The 27,867-nt window shown below is 44.6% G+C and overlaps 1 protein-coding gene across 1 annotated transcript in view; it reads right to left on the bottom strand.

The window, feature by feature from the left end:
• Positions 1 to 27,867, bottom strand: part of LOC126236133 (acyl-CoA Delta-9 desaturase-like) — a 155,773-nt gene that overhangs the window by 42,419 nt on the left and 85,487 nt on the right. Inside the window, exons 4-5 of the mRNA XM_049945213.1 lie at positions 6,904 to 7,109; positions 429 to 614 (exon numbers count right to left, since the gene is read on the bottom strand). Coding sequence (XP_049801170.1) covers positions 429 to 614; positions 6,904 to 7,109 — 392 coding nt within the window. The remainder of the gene's footprint in view (positions 1 to 428; positions 615 to 6,903; positions 7,110 to 27,867) is intronic.

Below are 27,867 nucleotides of genomic sequence, written 5' to 3'. Positions count from 1 at the left end.
TCCAATGCATCAAAAATCAGAAACGTGGAATTCAGAGTCCAAACTTCTTCGTTAGGAACAGGAACGGTAACTTGATAAATGACAGAACAAGCGAAACACGTATGACAGACAAACACACAGACTTTTATGTAGTCGCAGAGACGGACCTTATATACTAAGAGTTTCATTGTTCTGGCTTTCGTTTTGGTGTAGCCAGTTTTTTTCTCTGTGCTGCCACTATATTTCTGGACATTGAGTCTTGTGCTACTAATAGCCAACAGATGACCAAAATGTCTTGGAAGTATAGAAGACATCTTGCAATAGAAATTTACTATGGTAACAGTTGAAACACGCTCCCCATGAAAGTGATACGTAAAGTTAATTTTCAATAGCGCGAAGTAGAAGCACTGTGTATGAAAGCGAGAAAAGAACTTGAATTGGATACTCACTTGTCGTAAGGCCTGTTGCCCCACATGTGCGCCACGCTGTTGATGAGGAAGGCGATGTTGAGTGTGAGGACGAACCGGAAGTTGAAGAGCACGAAGAATGACCTCCAGAGCGTCTCATCCCAGAAATACCAAGGCACCCACACCGGGAACACGACTACGAGCAGGGCGAACAGCGGCACGTACAGCCTGTAGAAAATATGTTTGAGACATACATGTGGATGTGATTGTAGTCACGAACGGAACTATTGTGGAGTGAGGGAAGTACTAAAGTCATTGCACGTAACTCTTTCATTCTAATACACACCACATTTCATATCTAAGACAATATTTTTACTTACGAGAAATTGGACGAATTTGACTCTACGTATGATGAGTACCTATCATCACCTTGATCAAATAAACACTAAGAAGCCAGCATTCACAATTCACCTACATGAAACGGGACATGGTCAATAAGACACAAAGCGCGGGCTTAATGTATTCAAAATAAAAATCGCCAATAATTTCTCGTACACACACAGTCGATTTTCCTTACAAATTAAATTTACCTGAAATAAAAACAGTTTTATGCAGATGTACATAGTATAATACGAACAGTGAGTGTTGTACTATACAAGGTGTCCCATGAGGAATTCACAGATATGACAGTAACGATCACTCAAAGCAAAAAAGGCTGCTAAACATGGGCTCTAAAAGGCATGCATTAACAATTATCAGCACTTCTTCATATTCGATAGTGTGAAAAAGATTTCTGCTACCATAAGCATTTGCTTTCCATATTTCGGGAGGAGGTTGTATGGACCAAAACGAGAAAAAATTGCCTAGTGAACACGAGCTCCAAAACGCATAACTTAAGAGCTGCAAGCACCTGTTCAGTAGAAGAGGTGTGTTTCAAAGTAGCAAAGATGAACAAGTACTCATAGCTCTTAAGGTAAGCACTTTAGAGACCACGTTTACGAACTTTTTTCTTGCTTTTGGCCGTACTGCCACTTCTCAAAATACGCAGACGCGATTTGTTTCACAATATCGGAGATGAAGAAGTGCTCATAGCTCTTGAGGTATGTGTTTTAGAGACATGTTTACTAGACTTTATTGCTTCGTTCCTGTCATATCCCTGAATATCTACCATTCCTCCTGGGACACTAGGTATACCACATGTGGGATCTGTTGGCAGGCGTGGGTAGCACGGGTAGGGTTTTTCATTGTGCCAAATGCAGGCAAGGCTTCTCTAAGTAACCATGTCTCCAATTACGGGGCAGACGTTTATCAAATTCACGAGAGGTGATTATAGTGGCATACGTCTCCCTGAATAGCGGTACATGGACATAACTGTAATACAACCATTCCCAAATCCGCAACGGCACCCCGTTTTCACGTGGCAAAACTCAATACAAAAGTAGTGTTGCTTCTGTATGTCGAGAAACAAGACCCATGACCGTTGCTCGGACTACATCTAATTTCATACGGCAGAGAAATTGTAGCAGACCCTGAAAAAATGGCTGTGTTATTCTGTACATCTACTCACGTATACCACATGATAAAAAACTGAAACATCGTCAGTGTAAGTTCGTTCGCGTAAACACCATTGGCAGATACGTAAATGTTTTTGCAATTTTCTGTGATAGGTAGGACAGCCTCCAGAGTGCATCAGCGTTGTTTTTGTCAGGCAGTGTATTGTTTCAGTAATGCAGCCAAATGCAACTGCCGGAAAGACAAAATGCCATTTTACGTGTTAGAAAATACAAAAAATAATTGTGAAATTTTATCGAAAGTCCGTCCTCCCCAGAAGTTACAACGTCCTTCAGTTCTACAGGGTGCAAATCAGTGCTACATGTCATAGAGTTACGAATTCGGCATGTCCGCGTAATAATGGCCCAGACTGGGGAGACGGTCTTATCTGGGCTGTTAAGAGTCAGTTCTACAGCCCAGTCTGACTGTAATTTTGAGACATTTAGTCGACTGTTGGGCCTTAATTGCAATGTACACTATACTAAAAAATTTGCGTCTAAAACACGTTTGGTGGAGTTTTAATTATTGCAGTTAGGAAATAGAAGCCACGAGGATAACGCAAGAAATCTGCTGACATGATCAGAGATGAAGTTTTGTAAATGAAGTGTTACAAAATGGTTCAAATGGCTCTGAGCACCATGCGACTTAAGTTCTGAGCTCATCAGTCCCCTAGAACTTAGAACTAATTAAACCTAACTAACCTAAGGACGTCACACACATCCGTGCCCGAGCCAGGATTCGAACCTGCGACCGCAGCGGTCGCTCGGTTCAAGACTGCAGCGCCTAGGACCGCACGGCCACTCCGGCCGGCGAAGTGTTACAGATGAATAAGGGTTTTTTAAAGCTCATGTTCTTATACCCATTGTGAGGAATATTAATCAATGGTGTTTTATCGCTATTTGCTTTTATTTATGTTTAATAGGATTTTCACATTCTTTTTATTTTTCGAATTTCAGATTTTTAGTTTTCAGTGTCAATCTAATGTCATTCGTATATATGTTAAGAATAGTTTGTGAATATCTTCTACCTTCACTTCCTAACTCATTCCATATCCTGAATTTACCCACATACATACGTAATTTTAGGTTATTAACTAAAAAATATGATATCTATGGTCTTATTAATAAGATACCTAACAGGAATCCGTTTACCTATCAAGCATAAAAGTAACCTACCTCAAAAAAAAAAAAAAAATTCTTAGCCCATTGATAAAGCATAGGACTGAGACATTTTGTTTTCGCTCCTCTAGAGCCGGCCGCTGTGCTCGAGCGGTTCTAGGCGCTTCAGTCCAGAACCGCACGACTGCTACGGTCGCAGGTTCGAATCCTGCCTCGGACATGGATGTGTGTGCTGTCCTTAGGTTAGTTAGGTTTAAGTAGTTCTAAGTCTAGGGGACTGATGACCTCCGATGTTAAGTCCCGTAATGCTCGGAGCCATTTGAACCATTTACCAAGATCTTTTTGGTAGCCAAGAGGTACTTTATTTGGCGTTTTTCATTTTTTCTCATATAATTTCTTTTATATTTTTTTTCTAATGTGCTTCGTTTACAGTCATTAAATGTAGCATCCTAATTATATTGGTTACATTCGACTGGAGTGTTTTAAATATCTCTTTGTAATCTTGAATGTTCAAATTTCCTCTCCTGAAAAATATGCAAAATGTGAATTACCCCGTTTTTCAATGCACTCTTCATATATTAACGTGAAGTTATATATAAAATATTAATCTAGATAGTCAGCATCATTCCTCGAAATAATATTGTTGAGACTTATTTTCAGCAACTGTCAACCAAAGCAATATCAACTTGTACACGAATACATGCGGAGCACAACTGTACATCAGATGCAATCAACAGCATTAACAATCGTCTTCCAACTGGAATCAACAATGAACTAAATGCTGGCTTGTCTTTCATGTTCTCAATTTACAAGCAGTTTCTTTTGTGTGTGTTATATGTGTATGAAATCTTATGGGACTTAACTGCTAAGGTCATCAGTCCCTAAGCTGACACACTACTTAAACTAAATTATCCTAAGGACAAACACACACACCGATGCCCGAGGGAGGACTCGAACCTCCGCTGGGACCAGCCGCACAGTCCATGACTGCAGGCAGCCCCCAGACCGTTCGGCTAATCCCGCGCGACTGTGTATGTGTGTGTTTGTGTGTGTGTGAGTGAGAGAGAGAGAGGGGTGGGGGGTGGGGAAATCAAGTGCACCGAAACCCAAGTGCCGCATGAGGTCTCAGTGCTCTCCGTGCCTTCTGCATTTGACACCCTATTCGCGCACCATGAAAAGTCGCAGCAGCTCCTGCTGTTTCTTCACAACGTCCTGGACAAGGACTGCCTAGTTCTCGACCGGCTGAAGCCGGTATAAGTCACTCGGCTTCGGGCCACGGGTGTTATTCGCCCGGGATCTAACACTGCACTATCAGCGTTTACCGTAGCCGTTACGAAGTGATCTGGGTGCCGTGACTCACCAGTGAACACGTTTGTAGTGACAGAACTACATGTGGAAAGTGCAGCATGTTCCCTCAGCACCGTGGCTCTCCCCGTGGTTGTTGGGCTATGCTCAGCAGATCTTACTTTCACCGCTCCCTTAACCCCCCAGAAAACTTGGTCAGGACATCGTGAACAAACTGTAATCACTTTAGCAGGAACCATCGCCTACAGCCTGAACTACCAACAGTGGCCCAGTTACCAGGCTAACAATGAGGCGGCTGACGTTCGCCTCAATGACTTGGCTAGTCGTGTTGCGCATGCGCACAGGGCACATTCCTCATTCCGTGTCATTTGGCCCCCTGAGAGCGTACCTTGCTACACGTAAATCTGGTCCTGTATGGTAGAGTTGGGCAACACGATTCTTTTTCCCGATTCGATTCCTATGATTCAATCTCACATTGCGAATCGATTCCTACGATTCGCTCACGATTCATTCTAGTCTGCGATGGCACGATTCTTACAGAATGCAAAAATTTCTACATCTTACTCACAGATGGCAGGACATGTCTGAAATTGTCAATGGGGTTAGAATCGAACTATGTCATGATAAGATATGCCAGAAATAGTTTATTTATGAGTAAACATGCATATGACGTTACAAGTGTGATTCTCTATACATACGTGTAATGCCTTAATTGATGAAAAGTCACGTTTGATTTGATTGCATCTATTGTTTTAATTCAGTACGCCAGGAAAGAGGAGTCGATTTGTGCGAAAGGCGGTGCAAAATTACGTGGTATGCCAGTTTGCTTGTGTGACTTGAACGTATCTAACTACAGACATCTGTTTTATAGTAACAAAATGTAGCAGTGAGGCAGATGTGGTTTGGCTCATATCATCCTATGTTTTTCTGTGCTAAAATGCCTTTCCAAGTCCAAAACACCCTTGTAATTCATAACGCAGCTGACAGCCCTTCCACACAGCAAATTTAGCTTAACATTCATTTCTTCTAAATACAAAGCGTATGTATTTTGCTTTTAATTTGTCTGAGAACTTTCTATTGTTGGTGTGTAAAGAAGGTGTGTGTGTTTTTCATTGCATCTGCAACAAATAAGAGGTACGTATTTATTCATCATACTTGGATTTCTTGATTTTAATCGTGTGTATTGGGAGCTGTGTACGTTTCTGTCATCACTAGTTCGTGTATTACTCGCGCAAACTAAGCTGACGTCGGTGTGGTGGCTGATGGTAGTGATAGTAAATGGGAAATGCCTTTACGCTCGTTCCCGTCAGCCACCGCCAAGTGTCAGCTTGGTTTTCACGAGTAATATTACCGCCCACGAACTTCGTTGGTTCGTTCTGAGTTTCCTTTGTTCACACGCATCCTCCACTTGTCTGCCATCTGGCGGTCGTAATCATTCGGCACGACTCGGCACGATTCGGAAGTTGTCTTCGAGACGTAGCTTACGATGAATCGTTGGTACTTGGAATCGTCACGACTCGGAAACAGGCAATCGTTCTTACGATTCTTTTGAACGACGATTCGTCCGTATTACGATTCGATTCTTAACGATTCTTTATTTAGAGTCGTTCAAATGAACGACTCACTCACTAAGGCCGGTATTACACTATCAAATTTCTTTGTCAAATATCTTTGTCCAATATCTTTGTCAAAGATATTTGATGGTGTAATAGGGAACTTTGTTAAATTTCGTCCAATATTTGACCAAATCTAGGGCCTCGCTGTAGATCTGATCAAAGAAGTCGCTTGTCTTCTGTTCACTGCAATGTGACATGTTACCACATGGAGTGCTAGCATCGCTGCATTCTATCGTCTGTAGTGTTTTTATAAACATTGCGGGTAAATACAATTGGTGTGTGCCGACAACTACAAAATTAATAGAGATGTATGAAGCTGATGAGGCGCTTTACAACGTGAGGCACGCTGAATACAAAAATAGATTATGAAGATTGGAGACCTGACCTAACCTAACCTAACCCTCTCCTGTAGCAAGGAATCGGAGTGTTACAGTGAGCCTATCTTCTGCAAATGTAGCAGTTCTTAAGTGAATATTGTGCTTTGTGATATGAGGATATACTTCATTGAGCACATATAAAAATGTATGCTCATCCATTCTTAAGTAACTGATGTACGACTTGACGTCCTCCACTATAAGCTCACGTAACAAGTTTTGTTGAATGCTTTTATCGTGTCGTCGTAAAACCCACGGCTTCACCCAGGTATGTTTCCTTTTTTTCTCCGCTTCTCTTCCGCATGTACACACAGTGCAATTGTGGTACATGCAACTGCTGCGGTTAATAACAAGTTGTTGGTGTTATCAGCCATCTTGAAATTTGACGAAAAATATGATGACAGTGTAATACCCCTTCTAGCGCTACGTCAAAGATCTTTGTCAAATATATTTGACGGAATATTTGCTCACATCTTTGATTAAATCTTTGACAAAGAAATTTGATAGTGTAATATCGGCCTAATCGCCACAACTCTATTGTATGGTGACTCACCGCTTCTGCCACATGACGATGGGGTCCGCCTCTAGGTCGGACATGTCGACCTTGGCGCGGTTCTCGGTGACAGCGGGGTGCGGTGTCAGCACGAGCCACCCCACGTGCGAGAACAGGAAGCCGCGGCGCGCGTCGTGCGGGTCCGCGTCCGTCTCGCTGAACTTGTGGTGCACCCGGTGGTCCAGTGCCCACTGGTACACGTGTCTCTGCACAGCCGTGATCAAGAAGATATCTAGTAAAACATCACACGCTGCGAACTGAGGCATCATACACTGAGGAGAAAAGTCACGGGATAGTGATATGCACAAATACAGATGGCGGTGGTATCGGGTGCACAAGGTATAAAAGGACAGTCCTCTGGCGGAGCTGCCGCCATCTGTACTCAGGTGATTCATGTGAAAAGTTTTCCGACGTGATTATGGCCGCACGACGGGACTTATCAGAATTTAAAAGCGGACTGGTAGTTGGAGCTAGACACTTGAGATAGGCCTATATCTCTGACATCGATCTGTTGTAGAATTTTAGCAGATGTTTTTTGCTCGCGTATCATGTCATTTCTGGAAACCCAGAATCTACTCACAAGGGAACCTCCCCATCGCATCCCCCTCAGATCTAGTTATAAGTTGGCACAGTGGATAGGCCTTGTAAAACTGAACACAGATCAATCGAGAAAACAGGAAGAAGTTGTATGGAACTATGAAAAAACTAAGCAAAATATACAAACTGAGTAGTCCATGTGCAAGATAGGCAACATCTAGGATGAAAGCTCAGGAGCGCCGTGGTCCCGTGGTTAGCGTGAGCAACTGCGGAACGAGAGGTCCTTCGTTCAAGTCTTTCCTCGAGTGAAAAGCTTACTTTCTTTATTTTCGTTCATTGACGTCTCTGTTCACTGTAATAAGTTTAGTGTGTGTGTTTTGCGACCGCACCGCAAAACCGTGCGATTAGTAGCCGGAAGGACGTGCCTCTCCAATGGAAACCGAAAACATTTGATTGCAAGGTCATAGGTCAACCGATTCCTCCACAGGAAAACACGTCTGATATATTCTGTACGACACTGGTGACGGCATGTGCGTCACATGACAGGAATATGTTGTCGACCCACCTAACTTGTACACTTGGTGAATGGGTAAAAAGATTCTTCTACCTTGCCCAATTTAGGTTTTCTTGTGGATGTGATAATCACTCCCAAAAAAGTGTGAAAACCTAAGAGGTTGTCACATAAACTGCAACAAATGAATGCAACAGTTTCACAGTCGCACAGTTTTGCCTGTGCTCTGTCAAAACATATGTTTTTAACGTTTTCAAATTTTTCCGTGTGAAGACCGTCAAGTCCTGCAGATGTCCAAGCAAATCTGAACATGTCTTGGAATTTTGGAGAGCGAAGTTGATTATGTGTGGGTGCCTGAACTTTGATAACTGTCTGAAAATTAATATTTCCACCCGACGGAAGACTTGAACTAAGGACCTCTCGTTGCGCAGCTGCACACGCTAACCCCGGGACCACGGCGCTCTTGGGTTTACACTCACCTTGATGTTGCTTATCTTTGACATGGACTACTCAGTTTGTATATTTTGCTTATTTTTTCAAAGTTCCACACAACTTCTTCCTGTTTTCTCGATTGATCTGTGTTCAGTTTTTCAAGGCGTATCCACTGTACCAACTTATAACTAATTCTGAGGGGGGTGCGATGGGGAGGTTCCCTTGTCAGTAGCAATCAACATGGATTCCGGAAACAGCGATCGTGTGAGACCCAACTCGCTTTATTTGTTCATGAGACCCAGAAAATATTAGATACGGGCTCCCAGGTAGATGCCATTTTCCTTGACTTCCGGAAGGCGTTCGATACAGTTCCTCACTGTCGTCTGATAAAGTGAGAGCCTACGGCATATCAGACCAGCTGTGTGGCTGGATTGAAGAGTTTTTAACAAACAGAACACAGCATGTTGTTCTCAATGGAGAGACGTCTACAGACTTTAAAATAACCTCTGGCGTGCCACAGGGCAGTGTTATGGGACCATTGCTTTTCACAATATATATAAATGACCTAGTAGATTGTGTCGGAAGTTCCATGCGGTTTTTGCGGACGATGCTGTAGTATACAGAGAAGTTGCAGCATTAGAAAATTGCAGCGGAATGCAGGAAGATCTGCAGCGGATAGGCACTTGGTGCAGGGAGTGGCAACTGACCCTTAACATAGACAAATGTAATGTATTGCGAATACATAGAAAGAAGAATCCTTTATTGTATGATTATATGATAGCGGAACAAACACTGGTAGCAGTTACTTCTGTAAAATATCTGGGAATATGCGTACGGAACGATTTGAAGTGGAATGGCCATATAAAATTAATTGTTGGTAGGGCGGGTGCCAGGTTGAGATTCATTGGGCGAGTCCTTAGAAAATGTAGTCCATCAACAAAGGAGGTGGCTTACAAAACACTTGTTCGGCCTATACTTGAGTATTGCTCATCAGTGTGGGATCCGTACCAGGTCGGGTTGACAGAGGAGATAGAGAAGATCCAAAGAAGAGCGGCGCGTTTCGTCACAGGGTTATTTGGTAAGCGTGATAGCGTAGTCCATCAACAAAGGAGGTGGCTTACAAAACACTTGTTCGGCCTATACTTGAGTATTGCTCATCAGTGTGGGATCCGTACCAGGTCGGGTTGACAGAGGAGATAGAGAAGGTCCAAAGAAGAGCGGCGCGTTTCGTCACAGGGTTATTTGGTAAGCGTGATAGCGTTACGGAGATGTTTAGCAAACTCAAGTGGCAGACTCTGCAAGAGAGGCGCTCTGCATCGCCGTGTAGCTTGCTGTCCAGGTTTCGAGAGGGTGCGTTTCTGGACGAAGTATCGAATATATTGCTTCCCCCTACTTATACCTCCCGAGGAGATCACAAATGTAAAATTAGAGAGGTTCGAGCGCGCACGGAGGCTTTCCGGCAGTCGTTCTTCCCGCGAACGATACGCGACTGGAACAGGAAAGGGAGGTAATGACAATGGGACATGAAGTGACCTCCGCCACACACCGTTGGGTGGCTTGCGGAGTATAAATGTGGATGTAGAATGTAGATGAGATACTAGTTAGGCAGTTTAGTATTCCGAGATCCACAGTGTGAAGGGTGTATGGAGATTACCAACTTTCATGCATTACCTCTGACCACGGGGAACGCATTGGCCGATGGCCTTCACTTAACGACTGAGAGCAGAGGTGTTTGCATCGAGTTGTTTGTAATGGGAATCAACGCGGGACGTATGACGATAGTATTCGTTAGGACAGTGCGGCGAAATTTGGTTAATGCGCTATGGCAGCAGACGACGTCGCGAGTGCCGTTGCTAAATGGCACGACATGGCCTGCAGCGCCTCTCCTGGGCTCGTGACCATATCGGTTCGACTCTAGACGACTGGGAAAACATAGCCTAGTCAGATGAGTCCCGATTTCAGTTGCTAGCAGCTGACAGTGGGATTAGAGTGTGTCGCAGACTCCACGAAGCCACGGACCAAGGTTACCAACAATGCACTGTGCAAGCTGGTGATGGCTCCATAATGATGTGGGTTGTATTTACAGGGCATGGACTGGGTCCTCCAGGGCAACTGAACCGATCATTGACTGGAAATGGCTATATTCGGCTACCTTGAAACCACTTGCAGACATTCATGGACCTCATGCTCCCAAACAACGATGGAATTTTTATGAATGACAGTGTGCCATGGGATAACAGTTGGACGATTCGAGCGAATGATTTGGCCGATGAAATTGGCTGACGTGAATCCCATCGAACATTTGTCGGACACAATCGAATGGTTAGTTCGTGCAAAACCTCTGCACTGGCAACTATTTCGCAATTATGGACGGCTATGAAAGCAGCCCCCCCCCCCCCCCCCCCATGAACGATGGACCTTGCCGTTGGTGGGGAGACTTGCGTGCCTCAGCGATACAGATAGCCGTACCGTAGGTGCAACCACAACGGAGGGGTATCTGTTGAGAGGCCAAAAAACGCGTGGTTCCTGAAGAGGGGCAGCAGCCTTTTCAGTAGTTGCAGGGGCAACAGCCTGGATGATTGACTGATCTGGCCTTGTAACACTAACCAAAACAGCCTTGCTGTGCTGGTACTGCGAACGGTTGAAAGCAAGGGGAAACTACAGCCGTAATTTTTCCCGAGGGCATGCAGCTTTACTGTATGGTTAATGATGATGGGGTCCTCTTGGGTAAAATATTCCGGAGGTAAAATAGTCCCCCATTCGGATCTCCGGGCGGGGACTACTCAAAAGGACGTCGTTATCAGGAGAAAGAAAACTGGCGTTCTACGGATCGGAGCGTGGAATGTCAGATCCCTTAATCGGGCAGGTAGGTTAGAAAATTTAAAAAGGGAAATGGATAGGTTAAAGTTAGATATAGTGGGAATTAGTGAAGTTCGGTGGCAGGAGGAACAAGACTTCTGGTCAGGCGAATACAGGGTTATAAATACAAAGTCAAATAGGGGTAATGCAGGAGTAGGTTTAATAATGAATAAAAAAATAGGAATGCGGGTAAGCTACTACAAACAGCATAGTGAACGCATTATTGTGGCCAAGATAGACACGAAGCCCACGCCTACTACAGTAGTTCAAGTTTATATGCCAACTAGCTCTGCAGATGACGAAGAAATTGAAGAAATGTATGACGAAATAAAAGAAATTATTCAGATAGTGAAGGGAGACGAAAATTTAATAGTCATAGGTGACTGGAATTCGGTAGTAGGAAAAGGGAGAGAAGGAAACGTAGTAGGTGAATATGGATTGGGGCTAAGAAATGAAAGAGGAAGCCGCCTGGTAGAATTTTGCACAGGGCACAATTTAATCATAGCTAACACTTGGTTCAAGAATCATGAAAGAAGATTGTATACATGGAAGAAGCCTGGAGATACTGACAGATTTCAGATAGATTATATAATGGTAAGGCAGAGATTTAGGAACCAGGTTTTAAATTGTAAGACATTTCCAGGGGCAGATGTGGACTCTGACCACAATCTATTGTTTATGAACTGTAGATTGAAACTGAAGAAACTGCAAAAAGGTGGGAATTTAAGGAGATGGGACCTGGATAAACTGACTAAACCAGTGGTTGTACAGAGTTTCAGGGAGAGCGTAAGGGAACAAATGGCAGGAATGGGGGAAAGAAATACAGTAGAAGAAGAATGGGTAGCTTTGAGGGATGAAGTAGTGAAGGCAGCAGAGGATCAAGTAGGTAAAAATTAATGAGGAGGTGTTGAATAGGATTGGGGAGAAGAGAAGTTTGTGGCACAACTTGACTAGAAGAAGGGACTGGTTGGTAGGACATGTTCTGGGGCATCAAGGGATCACCAATTTAGTATTGGAGGGCAGCGTGGTGGGTAAAAATCATAGAGGGAGACCAAGAGATGAATACACCAAGCAGATTCAGAAGGATGTAGGTTGCAGTAGGTACTGGGAGATGAAGAAGCTTGCACAGGATAGAGTAGCATGGAGAGCTGTATCAAACCAGTCTCAGGACTGAAGACCACAACAGCACTCGTCCGTCTCCGCACTACGAGATGGCGCTGCCATAGAGACGGACCAAATTCTGCTCCTGCCGATCCGCGTATTAATATGTAACGCACCCAATGAGATTGCTGCTAACGTAGAACCTTTTCTCCTTGCGGATCACACTCAGGCAGTGATACATGAACGTGCGAGGTATTATAACGAGTGTACAGACCTCCGATTAGTCAGTCTGCAGCCCGCATCTCGTGGTCGTGCGGTAGCGTTCTCGCTTCCCACGCCCGGGTTCCCGGGTTCGATTCCCGGCGGGGTCAGGGATTTTCTCTGCCTCGTGATGGCTGGGTGTTGTGTGATGTCCTTAGGTTAGTTAGGTTTAAGTAGTTCTAAGTTCTAGGGGACTGATGACCATAGATGTTAAGTCCCATAGTGCTCAGAGCCATTCCATTAGTCAGTCTGCATTTGTCTGCACTAGTGTGTACCAGTCTGCATTAGTCTGTACCAGTCTGTACGAGTTCTACATTTGTCTGTACCAGTCTATAGTCAAGTTTCCTCCTGCGCCTAAAAAGATTACCATATTCCTGTACATAGCCACGAAGATAAATGTATAGACACTTCTGTCAAGTATCAGAGATATATGTGAGAATAAGATTAACGTACCAATACCAAAGGAACTTCAGATTGTCAATTGTAAATAGCATCCAGAACCAAGTTAAGTAATTTTTATGCTTGTTATTATTTTAATAAATGTGTATGAAAATTAATCAACTTCTGTTTAAAGTTGGTCACTGTCAATCTGCTACTCTAAGCGTGCAAGTGACATTTCTATCGTCTGACCTAACGGCAGAAGATAAACACGCCATGATAAGACCATGAGACATATTGCTGACACTCGCCTACTTCGTTAGAGCGACAAGTCAAATAATCTGACGGTGTGTGTACTGAAGGTCTTACAGTACGCTCACCACAGGAACTATCCCATGACTTCAGCGTATTGTCTCTGTGCTTTGGCTGAGAAGTTTTAACATTGCCCTATTTTCAAAATGAGGCTTCACTTAGCAGTGGGGAGGGAAGAGGAAGGGGTGTGGGTTAGGAAGGGGAAGGAGAGGGTTGGGGAAAGGGATAGGGAAAGGGAGTGGAGGGGTGGAGCTTAGGAAGGAGGTGTAAATTAGGAGAGAGGTGGCGAATTACTACGACATGCGATTGCCTTGCAAGTAGGCAAGCTCACTGTCAAACGTCAAATTTGATCCAGTAAGCCTGTTGCTCTAATCCCACGACCCAGAACGTCTGTCGTCTTGTAAACCCAATGTACAGCGTGTGTCTCTCCTAAGAGTCGTCATGGCGCATTTACTCTGGTGTTTCAGCAGATATTTGAAATTTTGATCTTGCATTGTGTAGCTGGGACAGAAATAGTCGGTTTGTTTCCCATTACAAACAAAATTATTTTTAAAGTGGAATGTTAGCTGCCCATTCGACAAAACGGTCCCATATTAGTCTAATGCGTCATTTGTTACATCGATATGTAACAGGAACAGTAAAACACAAAGTACTTACACAGTACGCCAGGAGCGACTCAGTAGCGCTGTATGCTTGCCGGCAGCGGTCAGCACGAACCAGGACAGTTCTGTCACTGTTGGAGTACTGGTTATTCTTCGAGTTTTACTGTCCCTGTTAATACATATCGATCAGACAAATGTACCTCTAGACTAATGCGGGACAGCTCTATCGAATGGGCAAGTAAAATTCCGCTTTGAAAATCGATTTGTTTGTAAAGGGAAACAAACCGACGCTCTCTGTCGACAGTGGACGTCGCGTGAAACACGTGATGAGTTGATCCAGCTACACAATGCAGAGTTTCAAATATTTGCTGAAATACCAGAGAAAATGCACCTGACGAGTTTTAGAGGAGACACCCAATACACAGTAATAACTGCTATCGAATACATATCATCTGCACACATAACTTACATACGTTCACAAGATGGAACATTTGACAGCTAAAGTTCTATTAATGTTCTGGATGCTACTACAAAAGATCCTATCCATAGTGTCAGAGGTACATTTCCTTTACTTATTATCTTTATGTTACGTTAATTAAACAAAAAATCTTTACTCAGTACGAGACTTATAGTCTATGAACTAAGAGTGCTGGTGACATGTGCTGATACAATTGCTCGATTATAAGTAATGGTTTTACAAGACATTGAGTCAGTTCATGCTGGCACATGTAGTTTGACATAATGTTCTCATTTTAGTCAAGTGCTATATAATTTCACATAGATGGCGAAGCCTCCTGTCTTAATATGCAGGGTGTAATGGGTATAAGTGCGTATAAGTCTACAAAGAATATGCGTAGGTGTCTAATACGGGCACTGATGAGGCTTACATGATCTGGCGGTTCTCAGCTTGGTGCGTGTATCTCGTTGTAAGGCTTCTTTGAAAGTGTTGATGATAATTAAGCACATTGTGCAAGAACTTGGCCAGGAATTTTGCTCTGATATTTAATGATATTAACAAGCTGTCATCCTCCTCTTTCATAGGACATCTGCATCATATTGTGTGGAATTTTCAGTACTTCACTGTTCTGCACACACCAACAGCCATTTTCATTCCGCGTAGTATTCCCACTGGCACGAGAAATATGTGTGCTCTATACCATATTTTGCACAGCGCCACATAATTGTTGTACTATAGCTTTTAAATGGTATTGAGTTACCTGTGGCAGTATCTTTGCAATTGTCCACGTATAGCTCCGAACCCTATTCTCCAGTTGATGGCGCTAGCTCGCTGCAGGGGTTTTGTGAAATGCAGGCATAGTAGGTATTTTCATTGTGTCAGAGGGTTCTGTCCAGTCAGTTATAATACGATTTGCGTCAGGCCCAGTGTTCCTAATTCTAGATTTTGGTATGTTTAATGATGCATTAATGGCTTTGCAGTAACTACCAAGTAGTTCCCACATGTTTGTTAAGTTGACGTCATCAGTATTAATTCAATTTTTCTCCTTGATATGGCAGCCCAGTAGTTTCTCGGGGAACAGCTGTAAGTAAGCGCTATAATGCCCAGGTGAATAATAATATGGACAGCGGACAGCCCTGTCAAACTTAACGGTTGATATTGATAGGTTTGCATATGATTCTATCCATCTGAACTCTCGACAAAGCGTAATGTATTACCGTTTGGATGAAGTTGCCATACTCCTGACACAACCCCATTCCTTCCAGTCTTATTTAGGTAAAGATGGTTCACACGGTGAAATGCTTTGTGAGAATCAAGCAACAAATTGCCGATTTGACGTTAACAGCACGCAAAACTGCTACCGCATCTCTGACTTTGGTTAGAGTATGAATGACTGAACGTCTGTTTCCAACACAGGTCTGATATTTGCCCACACGTCTGTCTGCTAAAAGTTTCATTCTTCCCACAATTATTCGGATAAATAGCCCTATCTTAAAATCGGAGTTAAGTGGGGTTAATGGACTGTGTTTTTCAACATTTTCCTTTTCAGCTTCTTTAGGGACCACGGCCATAAACCCTTCTCGAATTTCAGCGCGAACATGACTCGTATGTAGCATCTCATTACACATTTCCGTAAATTGATTTTTCAACATTTCCCAATATTCAATATAAAATTCGATGGGCAGGACATCAGGGCCCAGCGTCTTTTTCTTGGGGCTCTTTTTGATGATGTGAAACACCTCTTGCTCTGAGATTTGCTCCGTTTTCCTCTTCTCTGACATCATCTCCTTGAAGAAATTTTATCAATTTTTCGGCTTCATTTTAGTCTGTATGTTCTTCTGCGTATAATTAGGTCACAGATATTCTTCCACTGCCCTCAGGATTCCTCGCTGGGTCTCGATAGTTCTTCATTCAGATGTTTTCGTTTCGGCTGTTAATGTTGTCTTCGCGCTACGCCTTCCTTGGACGACGTAGTACGTAGAAATTTCGGCTTGCATCATGAAACGCTCTCTGGCTCACACCTGGTATCCAAATATTTGCTTCCCTGGAAGTTTCACAATTTGCGCCTTTATTTTCTTAATGCCATTCGAGTATTTAGTGATACAATTTTTCCTGTATAAGTCTCTCAGGGCGTGGAACAAATTCTTTTCCCGTATAGTTCGAGCTGAATGCATTAATGTTCCTCTAAATTTTCGCTTAGTGCATTTTGTCCACCACAGTGTTATATTTGTATAGCTATTCATTTGCCTTCTGCATTGTTCCCAGTTACGGCGTACCTCATTTTTTTACTACCGTAGGACCGGTGTGTTGCGTTTCCATAAGCTTCGGCCTCTATCAATATTCTGGCTATACAGAGTTATTTTGCAGAAGCGCTATGATCCAAAAAAGATAGTGGCGAAAGTTCTGTTCCATTGACTGTAGACAATTTTTTGCGGGATATGTAAAGGCGCACTAACGTGCTTGGTGATAGGTCCGTACCCGGGGGTGCTGTCTCGACATACCTCCCGGGTGTCCCTCCTACACTACTGGCCATTAAAATTGTTACACCAAGAAGAAATGCAGATGATAAATTGGTATTCATTGGACAAATATATTATACTAGAACTGACATGTGATTACATTTTCACGCAATTTGGGTGCATAGATCCTGAGAAATCAGTACCCAGAACAACCACCTCTGGCCGTAATTATGGCCTTGATACGCCTGGGCATTGAGTCAAACAGAGCTTGGATGGCGTGTACAGGTACAGCTGCCCATGCAGCTTCAACATGATACCACAGTTCATCAAGAGTAGTGACTGGCGTATTGCGACGAGCCAGTTGCTCGGCCACCGTTGACCAGACGTTTTCAATTTGTGAGAGATCTGGAGAATGTGCGGGCCAGGGCAGCAGTCGGACATTTTCTGTATCCAGAAAGGCCCGTACAAGACCTGCAACATGCGGTCGTGCATTATCCTGCTGAAATGTAGGGTTTCGCAGTGATCGAATGAAGGGTAGAGCCACGGGTCGTAACACATCTGAAATATAACGTCCACTGTTCAAAGTGCCGTCAATGCGAACAAGAGGTGACCGAGACGTGTAACCAATGGCACCCCATACCATCACGCCGGGTGATGCGCCAGTATGGCGATGACGAATACACGCTTCCAATGTGCGTTCACCGCGATGTCGCTAAACACGGATGCGACCATCATGATTCTGTAAACAGAACCTGGATTCGTCCGAAAAAATGACGTTTTGCCATTCGTGCACCCAGATTCGTCGTTGAGTACACCATCGCAGGCGCTCCTGTCTGTGATGCAGCGTCAAGGGTAACCGCAACCATCGTCTCCGAGCTGATAGTCAGTCTATGCTGCTGCAAACGTCGTCGAACTGTTCGTGCAGATGGTTGTTGTCTTGCAGAAGTCCCCATCTGTTGACTCAGGGATAGAGACGTGGCTGCACGATCCGTTACAGCCATGCGGATAAGATGCCTGTCATCTCGACTGCTAGTGATACGAGGCCGTTGGGATCCAGCACGGCGTTCCGTATTACCCTCCTGAACTCACCGATTCCATATTCTGCTAACAGTCATTGGATCTCGACCAACGCGAGCACCAATGTTGCGATACGATAAACCCCAATGGCGATAGGCTACAATCCGACCTTTATCAAAGTCGGAATCGTGATGGTACGCATTTCTCCTCCTTACACGAGGCATCACAAAAACCTTTCACCAGGCAACGCCGGTCAAGTGCTGTTTGTGTATGAGAAATCGGTTGGAAACTTTCCTCATGTCAGCACATTGTGGGTGTCGCCACCGGCGCCAGCCTTGTGTGAATGCTCTGAAAAACTAATCATTTGCATATCACAGCATCTTCTTCCTGTCGGTTAAATTTCGCGTCTGTAGCACGTCATCTCCGTGGTGTAGTAATTTTAATGGCCAGTTGTGTATTTAGATTGTTAATAAGATAGGCATATTCTTCGGTATTGTTGCCGCTCGGGGTCTGATCTTTCGGTGACGAACATAGCTAAACTCTCCAGTTCTAATAACGTCGTTATGAGGGGATCTTAGTAGATGAGTATTTCAGTTTTATAGAAATGTTTCCATAGTTCCCTGTTTCGATTTCCGGAGGGCGCGTATACTTTTAACAATGCGTATTCCGTCTATTACAGAAGATAAGCCGCGATCAATGCCAAGCAGCTTGACTTGCGTCACTTCAGTGCCTTATTTGATCACTGTAGCAGTCCAGCGCTGCAGCCATTCCGAAGTTTTGTGTTGTTGCACATGCATTTATTTTACCCCTTTGTCCTGGAATCACTTCTTGCCCTTGAGCTATATCGACGCCACTGCTTTTAAATATTGCTATACGCATTTTAGTTTACTTTCCCTTTGAGTTATGCAGAAATTTAGCGTTGCTACGTAATACGTTTGTCGACGAAGATTGTTATTAACTAGTGCATGACAGCATTATGAGGGGGAGTTAAAGCAGGGTCTATGTAGTTATCATGGTTTATATTATCCGTCTGGGTGACAGCTACATTGCTACTAAGCCGCTATGCAACTTGTAAAAAGAAACAACTCTGTTCTCATTTCTTGGTAACATTCGTTTCATGGAGTGGTCATTAATCATGCTGTGTCTCCACACTATCCGCACAACTGAAAGACTGTTGACTGGGAATCTCGCCATCTGAGACGCTTCCGGAGTTTCTGTCTGCCACGGATCTTACCACCCTTTGAGGCTGATTATGCTTTCGTCGTTTTGGATGTTCTTTGGATTTTCTATTGTTGGGGGGAGGGTGGACGGAGGTTCCCCTGTCATTTTGCGCCTTTCCTAGTAGAGCTTTTAATCTGATACTTACTTCCCGAAGACGCTTCTCCCTCGCGGAAATGGTTTCAAGATCCTGAACTTTTCTTTTTGAATCGCGAAGAATTCCTGCAAGTGGCTGATAAACCTGCTTTTGTGTCCGTTCTGGGTTCCGTTGTTTCTCTTCTTGTTGTCGGTTTTGGCAGCTGGATATGGGACCACATCCATTTCCACTGCACGTGTTTGATTGTCGGTGATTGGAGGAACATTCTCATCTCCTATCGTTAGCGCTACTATTTCCGGATTCTAGAGTTAACTTTTCTTATTGTCTGGTGCTGAGCTGACACTGCTTGTATCAGTTGTGTTCGTAGTAGACGCTTCCACGTGCCTACGGTCAGCTGTGGTTTGTGCACTGTGTATCGTTATCAAATAGTTTCTACCCGATTTGTCTTAAATGCGAACTTAGAGGCACTAGTAGACGCAACGGTTCCTGGCCCCACACCTACTTCACCGACCTAGATACTCGCGCTTCCGGTCTCCGGGCGGAAGTTGTACGATCTGTTTACGGGGGCAGTTATTGCGCAAGTGATGGCGCGATCCGCAAACAGAACGGGTCTGCCGCTGGCCACTACACGACGCGAAACCCCTGTCTCTTCCTATGGTCAAATAGCATGGCACAGGCTTTCTCACATCGATCCTAACGGTTCTTGTGTCCGAATCGATGCAGAAGAACCTATACGCAGAGGATCATTTGTCATTTGTGACACTCAGTACATTCCCATAGGCACACAATGCCCGAGTAATTTGGACACTCAAAAGGCACTTTATACATCTCAGCATTGCTGACACCATATCCAGCTTGCTGTGTAATTGCATCACTGATGCTTCCGTCATCAAGTCTAAATTTTCTACCGTCTCCAATGTATGCATACAGCACTACTAATACGTTTCAAAAAAGAATGTTTAGTACAAAGTCAGCTGAATTCCGTGAATATTCCATTCACTTCTTATCCATATACACTCCTGGAAATGGAAAAAAGAACACATTGACACCGGTGTGTCAGACCCACCATACTTGCTCCGGACACTGCGAGAGGGCTGTACAAGCAATGATCACACGCACGGCACAGCGGACACACCAGGAACCGCGGTGTTGGCCGTCGAATGGCGCTAGCTGCGCAGCATTTGTGCACCGCCGCCGTCAGTGTCAGCCAGTTTGCCGTGGCATACGGAGCTCCATCGCAGTCTTTAACACTGGTAGCATGCCGCGACAGCGTGGACGTGAACCGTATGTGCAGTTGACGGACTTTGAGCGAGGGCGTATAGTGGGCATGCGGGAGGCCGGGTGGACGTACCGCTGAATTGCTCAACACGTGGGGCGTGAGGTCTCCACAGTACATCGATGTTGTCGCCAGTGGTCGGCGGAAGGTGCACGTGCCCGTCGACCTGGGACCGGACAGCAGCGACGCACGGATGCACGCCAAGACCGTAGGATCCTACGCAGTGCCGTAGGGGACCGCACCGCCACTTCCCAGCAAATTAGGGACACTGTTGCTCCTGGGGTATCGGCGAGGACCATTCGCAACCGTCTCCATGAAGCTGGGCTACGGTCCCGCACACCGTTAGGCCGTCTTCCGCTCACGCCCCAACATCGTGCAGCCCGCCTCCAGTGGTGTCGCGACAGGCGTGAATGGAGGGACGAATGGAGACGTGTCGTCTTCAGCGATGAGAGTCGCTTCTGCCTTGGTGCCAATGATGGTCGTATGCGTGTTTGGCGCCGTGCAGGTGAGCGCCACAACCAGGACTGCATACGACCGAGGCACACAGGGCCAACACCCGGCATCATGGTGTGGGGAGCGATCTCCTACACTGGCCGTACACCACTGGTGATCGTCGAGGGGACACTGAATAGTGCACGGTACATCCAAACCGTCATCGAACCCATCGTTCTACCATTCCTAGACCGGCAAGGGAACTTGCTGTTCCAACAGGACAATGCACGTCCGCATGTATCCCGTGCCACCCAACGTGCTCTAGAAGGTGTAAGTCAACTACCCTGGCCAGCAAGATCTCCGGATCTGTCCCCCATTGAGCATGTTTGGGACTGGATGAAGCGTCGTCTCACGCGGTCTGCACGTCCAGCACGAACGCTGGTCCAACTGAGGCGCCAGGTGGAAATGGCATGGCAAGCCGTTCCACAGGACTACATCCAGCATCTCTACGATCGTCTCCATGGGAGAATAGCAGCCTGCATTGCTGCGAAAGGTGGATATACACTGTACCAGTGCCGACATTGTGCATGCTCTGTTGCCTGTGTCTATGTGCCTGTGGTTCTGTCAGTGTGATCATGTGATGTATCTGACCCCAGGAATGTGTCAATAAAGTTTCCCCTTCCTGGGACAATGAATTAACGGTGTTCTTATTTCAATTTCCAGGAGTGTATTAAAGACATACGAAATTTGATGGTTTATGTAAAAATTACACTGCAGTGTATCTACACGACTGATAGCAGACATTTTCTGATTATTGCTACACTCGTGAAACAGTAAGGTCACTTACTAGGGGACTGTATGAACTTCCTCTCACCTATTTAATTCATTTTGACAAAATGTATAGGGCGACTACCACTTCAACATTTTTAAACAAGAGGATGCAACTCTCAACCATTTTCGAGAAAATCGAGTCTGAAAATATTAGCCCTATTTATTTTGTACGGTCGCTAATACTCAAAAAGTCCGCATCCGAGAGTGTTAAGAGGTCAGTTGGAAGTGCGCGAGGTTCACGGATCGAATATCCCTGCCTGCACTTCTTATTTTTTCTTTGTACTTTATTATTATGAGTGTGCAAACTGTCATTATTGACTGATTAATTTATTATTTTCATAATCAATAAAAATTTGCTTAAGAGATTGAAAAAATGGATACACAAGAACTTTCGATCAGATTAGTACAGTCATTTTATTTGTATTATTTTATCTGTATGTGAGGCAAGCATAATGTGTATCCTACGCGCAGAGTACAAATCAGAATGATGAAGATCATAGAAACATGAGAAACAATAGTTACTGCGATATACAGCACTTGCAAATAACATCGATTCTTTGCAAATGGTTCAAATGGCTCTAAGCACTATGGGACTTAGCATCTGAGGTCATCAGTCTCCTAGACTTAGAACTACTTAAACCTGACTAACCTAAGGAGTGCACACACATCCATGCCCGAGGCAGTATTCGAACCTGCCACCGTAGCAGCAGCGCGGTTCCGGAGTGAATGTGCTTAACCAGATCGATGAAGACTTGAAATCAGCGATGTCCTTCTCAATTGCGATTCGGAGGGCTTAGTCTCGTAGGTCTCCATTGGTAACCTTCCACTGCATCTCATGAGCAGCTGTACATGTTTTATACCTCAAGAAAACTCCTCTAAAGAACTGTTGTTCATGTTATATATTTAGCGGATTACGTTGGCTATTAATGGAGGTTATGGGACTTTGTGGCTACTCTGTAGCGTAAATGTTTCGGACAGTTTTTCATTCACTGTTCTGTGAGTTTCAATTTGGCAGGCATTTATTAGTTCGTTTCAGTCTTTCTTCCATTTACGCTATTCACAGTGAGATTTTACGAAGCAAAAACGGGTTTGCACACTGCTTAACATTAAGCATTAACACAATGAATATTAATTCAGTACTTTTTTCTCCATTGTTGACAGTTACTCAACCACAAAAGCAACTGGTAATTATTTTAGATATTAGATGAGTTGCAAATTCTGAGTGAATAGTAACTGCGGACAGTTGTTTCAGAGAAACTATGAACGAAAACTGAAATTCACTTTACAAATTACGATCGCGCAGAGTCCTGTTATCTGTTTACCGCCGCGCCGTTGACTAAGGATGTGTACTTGCCGTGGTACGTATGCCAAGTCTACTGCAGCTTCTGCAGATGCCTGGCGAGCTACGAATTTGGCAACTTTAAATGTTTTTTTAAAAATACTTGCAAGGCGTCTTTGGAACTACAATTTTGACATGGACTTTCTTTCTATGTATGCTTTCTGTATAAAAAATTTGAGGTCATGGTTCGATATATCGGATTGGACCATTCCCTTGTTAGAAGTGCTGCTGGTGATTAAGTTTCAGCGGTTGAACTACACCTCTCCTACCTCACGGTGGCAATACCCAATGGAAACCGCACAACTACCGTTGTCTTGTCCAGTACCGCGCCACCTCCACAGATGCATGTCAAGTTGGTTTTGTGCGTGCTGTACAGTGCGACTGCTCGTCCAATTGCGCTCGATAACCAGATGCGGGAGGCAACCTAGAAACCCTAGTGGAAAGTTCAAAAATAACCTTGCCACAGAGAGGATTTTGGTCGATCAAAGGCTTTGTGGGACCATAATGAACTGCAATGTTATTCGATATTTCTCACAAAGTGTGGTATCGATAGCTACGATGCCACGGCGTAGGTGCAAGTTCTTAGGTAGGCACTACGACACCGACGACAACGCCCTCTGTGCAGATCTACGAGCTCCGCACCAGATTAAGCCCATTTGATTCCGAGCCGACGACCTAGCAACATTGTTTCTACTTCATAGAGGGCTAGCAATTAAAGGCTGTGTTACAATTACCTCAATGATAGTTTGTCCAACTACTAGTAGGTGTTAGATTTGATGGATGAACGGCTTCGCACCTACGTGCTCCTCTGTACGCAAAGTTAAGTAAAAGAGTTATAACCTAATTGCAGTACCAAGCATTTCACCTTTTCCTGCTCCTACTCACTTCCTACATTCGGCCTACCCTTCAGTTTGCAGGAGCAGACCCATGCGTCGCCTTCCAGACGGGATACAAAACAAAGAAAGAGACAGAGTGTGTGTGTGTGTGTGTGTGTGTGTGTGTGTGTGTGTGAGAGAGAGAGAGAGAGAGAGAGAGAATGATAGAACAGTGTCATATGCACTACTTTTCGTTTCTTTGAGTCTTCTGTCTATTTAAGGCAACGAGCGCTGCTTTCCTTTCAGACGGCAAAATTACCGTGATTGGGGAAGCATTGTCGGTTACTTGCGATTGATGGCTCACATTTTCTTCAGTCGATTTCTCTCTTCTTGAGAAAGAGCATGGCATTGGGACGCTACATTGTAGTCTACATACAAATTGCAACGCTTTGATGCGATACCGAACTTGGACAGCAAGTTAAAATTTGTCTTAATTTTCTGTGCAGTTTAAAACGAACAAGGAAGTTCCATTGATTTTGCTGTCCATTAATCTTAGTTCCACGTCACTCAGCGGTAGCCGGTGCTCAAGGTGACAGCAAGTGGGGCCAAGGAAACGGCTCTCTGGAAGCACTCCGGCCGCTTCCTTCAGCGGAGTGGCGCCCGTAATGGACTCCAGCATCGATTGCCGTCGCGGGGCGCCGGCCGCCGGCCGCCGGCTACTGCCCTCGGGCCTCACACAGTGTATGGTCGCCGCGTGGCCAGCGCGAGCAACTTTTTGTTATAACTGCAGGTTACAATAACGTAATTAAAACAACTGCATCATTGTAGTCTACGGACTTTACATAATATCGCAGGCGTCCACAAGAAAGGGAATGGTGGGTAGTCCAGAGGCGGCATTTGTCCCCTCCTCGTAGCTGGTGGTACAGACTTTTTATTCGTTGTAGAATTCTCACAAATTTCTAGCAGTGAATGTCTAGGATTGTAAACTACAGGTTTAGTTTTGCCGGGGGCGGCAGGAAATACCGTGGCCATAGCAACCACTGTAAAGTGTAGTCCATAGGTGTACAACCACTGCTCTGACTCATGAACAGAAGTTTAAAGTCAAGTAGAATGACAGAGATGCTTTTTTAACAAATCATAGCGGAAATGTAACTGCCTTAGAGGCACTCCCTATCATTCACGACATCGAAAAACGGTAGTTCATAGTTACAATGAAGGGGATAGCAGAACGGTATCACGAGCAGTCCAGCGGCAGCAGGCAAGGCGGAACAGTCCAGACGTGGATAGTAACTTACAATTTGTCTGTTTTCTGTCCAGTTTGAAACGAACAAGGAAGTTCTGTCAGTGGATGTTTAGGATTGCAATCTACAAACTTAGCTTTGCCGGGGATGATAGGAAATACAGTGGCTACCGCTTCTAGCGCGCAATTTGTTTATGGCCTGACGTGAATGATGGGGAATGGCCCTAAGACTGCGCTCTGACATGTTAAAAAGAATCTCTCTCACCCGATATCCCGATGATATATCTTCAATTGACCCGATACTTATCGTGACCTTTAATACAAAGTATTTTACGCCCAGTGCGGATCATTTCATTCAAAATGTGGAAATATGGGCTGCGCGAGATTAGCCGAGCGGTCTCGGGCGCTGCAGTCATGGGCAGTGCGGCTGGTCCCGGCGAAGGTTCGAGTCCTCCCTTGGGCATGGATGTGTGTGTTTGTCCTTAAGGTAATTTAAGTAGTGTGTAAGCTTAGGGACTGATGACCTTAGCAGTTAAGTCCCATAAGATTTCACATACATTTGAACACTTTTTTTGGAAATTTGGGTGTGGCTGCCGCAATTCAAAATAACATGCTCAAGTAGAACGGAAATGAGCATTTGGCGTCATTGGCCGGGAGGCCCCTTGCGGGGCAGATCCGGCCGCTTTGGTGCAGGTCTTATTACATTCGACGCCACATTGGGCGACCTGGGCGCCGGATGAGGATGAAATGATAATGAAGACAACACAACACCCAGTCCCTGAGAGGAGAAAATCTCCGACGCAGCCGGGAATCGAACCCGGGCCCGTAGGACGGCAATCCGTCACGCTGACCACTCAGCTATCGGGGCGGACGCTCAAGTAGAATGAGATGGCATACGTGTAAAACCGGAGAGGCTATGTTACCAACGTGGTGGCAGCTTTGGAGGCCGCCATCTTGGCCAAACTAGTAATTTTTAAATCGAGAGAAATAAAAAAAATTACCCGAGTAAAAAAATTGGTCATAGCTTTATTCATCCTCGAGTTATGACTGGCGGTTCTTCCTTGCAGATAGCTGAAAGATGATGGCTTAACACAAGCCAAACACATTGAGATCATCGCAGAGAATTTCAACCATCGCTATCCAGGCAGACTAACTATTAAATTCTCACGAAGCTCCGAGAAACTGGCTGTGTCGTAGACAAACCGAAAGATGGAAGACAACGATGAAGCATCAGCAACATTGTTCAGTAAAAGTCCGGAACGCATTAGTTGCCGCATCTCACAGGAACATGGTGTCAGCTGTCCATCACTAAAGATAATTTACCCAAAACATAGGGATAGACGGAAGAGTTCTGATGGAGTGGACGCAACGTACCCCAAATTTAAGTCCATTAGATTTCTGCCTTTCGTGACGTGAAGCAGCTGTGTAATCACTGAAGATCAATAATCTTGCACACGTCAGGAAGCGGAATGCTTATGCTTGTGATGGTTAAAGTCCATCAGGAATGGGTGAAGCAGACAGCAACAACCTTACAACGTGATGGACAATGCGTCGAGCACATGGTTCATCCTCCTGTCAAGGACGGTCAAGAATTCTGCACCGCGCAGCATCCTCGCTCACGAGCGGAGTTCAGTCGTCTGGCTGCACACTTCACCCACTTACTTCTGTCAGAAGTTACCCCTTCCACACTGCGATTTTCTTTTTAAATGTAGCTCCATCAAATCAGAGATAAGTTGTTTCTCACCTTGCAAAGATTTGCTGTGGGTAGTGTGCGGTCAAGGCCACATAAAATGAGAGCTCTGCAATCCATTCTGGATGTTCTAATATTCGTTCCTGCTTCTCCCATTTCCTTCTGAAGCTTCACAATAGCCCGTCTTGAATCGAAAAATCGTGCGAGGCATGCGCCTTGACTTCACCAACGTTCTTTGCAATAACATGTTACACATCATACTTTTCATTCAATTCCATCAAAAACTCAGGTAAATGACGATGTAATAATGTCAACGACTTCAGATGATTTGTTATTCGTTCCATCAATTTCATCACGTGCTCCATGGATGCTAATTTAGCACAAAGTGCTTCTTGATGTACAGAACAATGAATCCCATGAAATTCGTCTTTCGACCACTGTAATTTTTTGCTCTTTTATCGTCTTTAAATTCTTATTGCATGGTGTTGCAATTCCACTCCATAGGAAATTTGCAGTACCTTTCTATAGTGCGACTATATAATAGATAATGATAATAATTCTCGTCCTTCCCGTCTGTGGTTCCCATTCTTTTTAAGTGTATTCCCACCAAATTAGAAATAAGTTGGGACATTAGATCGCTAAATGGTTCAAATGGCTCTGAGCACTATGAGACTTAACATCTGTGGTCATCAGTCCCCTAGAACTTAGAACTATTTAAACCTAACTAACCTAAGGACATCACACACATCCATTCCCGAGGCAGGATTCGTACCTGCGACCGTAGCAGTCCCGCGGTTCCGGACTGAGCGCCTAGAACCGCGAGACCACCGCGGCCGGCATTAGATCGCTAGATTGCCTGTTTTTGTGCAAACACTCTTTGGACCTATGAACTTCCTTTATACCACAAATAAATAGCGAAGGATAAACAGCACTGATACACCCGCCAGGATAGCCGAGAGCGCTAATGGGCTGCTTCCTGGTCTCGGCTAAGCGCGCCGCCCCTGATCGAATCCGCCCGGTGGATTACCAAAGAGAGCCGGTAAGCCGGCCAACCAGGATGTGACTTTTAGGCGGTTTTCCGCATCTCGCTAGATGAATAC

Source organism: Schistocerca nitens, chromosome 2, assembly GCF_023898315.1.
Source record: "Schistocerca nitens isolate TAMUIC-IGC-003100 chromosome 2, iqSchNite1.1, whole genome shotgun sequence".
Lineage (NCBI taxonomy): Eukaryota > Metazoa > Arthropoda > Insecta > Orthoptera > Acrididae > Schistocerca > Schistocerca nitens.
The sequence above is the reverse complement of the archived record's forward strand: the minus strand, read 5'-3'. Positions and strand labels throughout refer to the sequence as shown.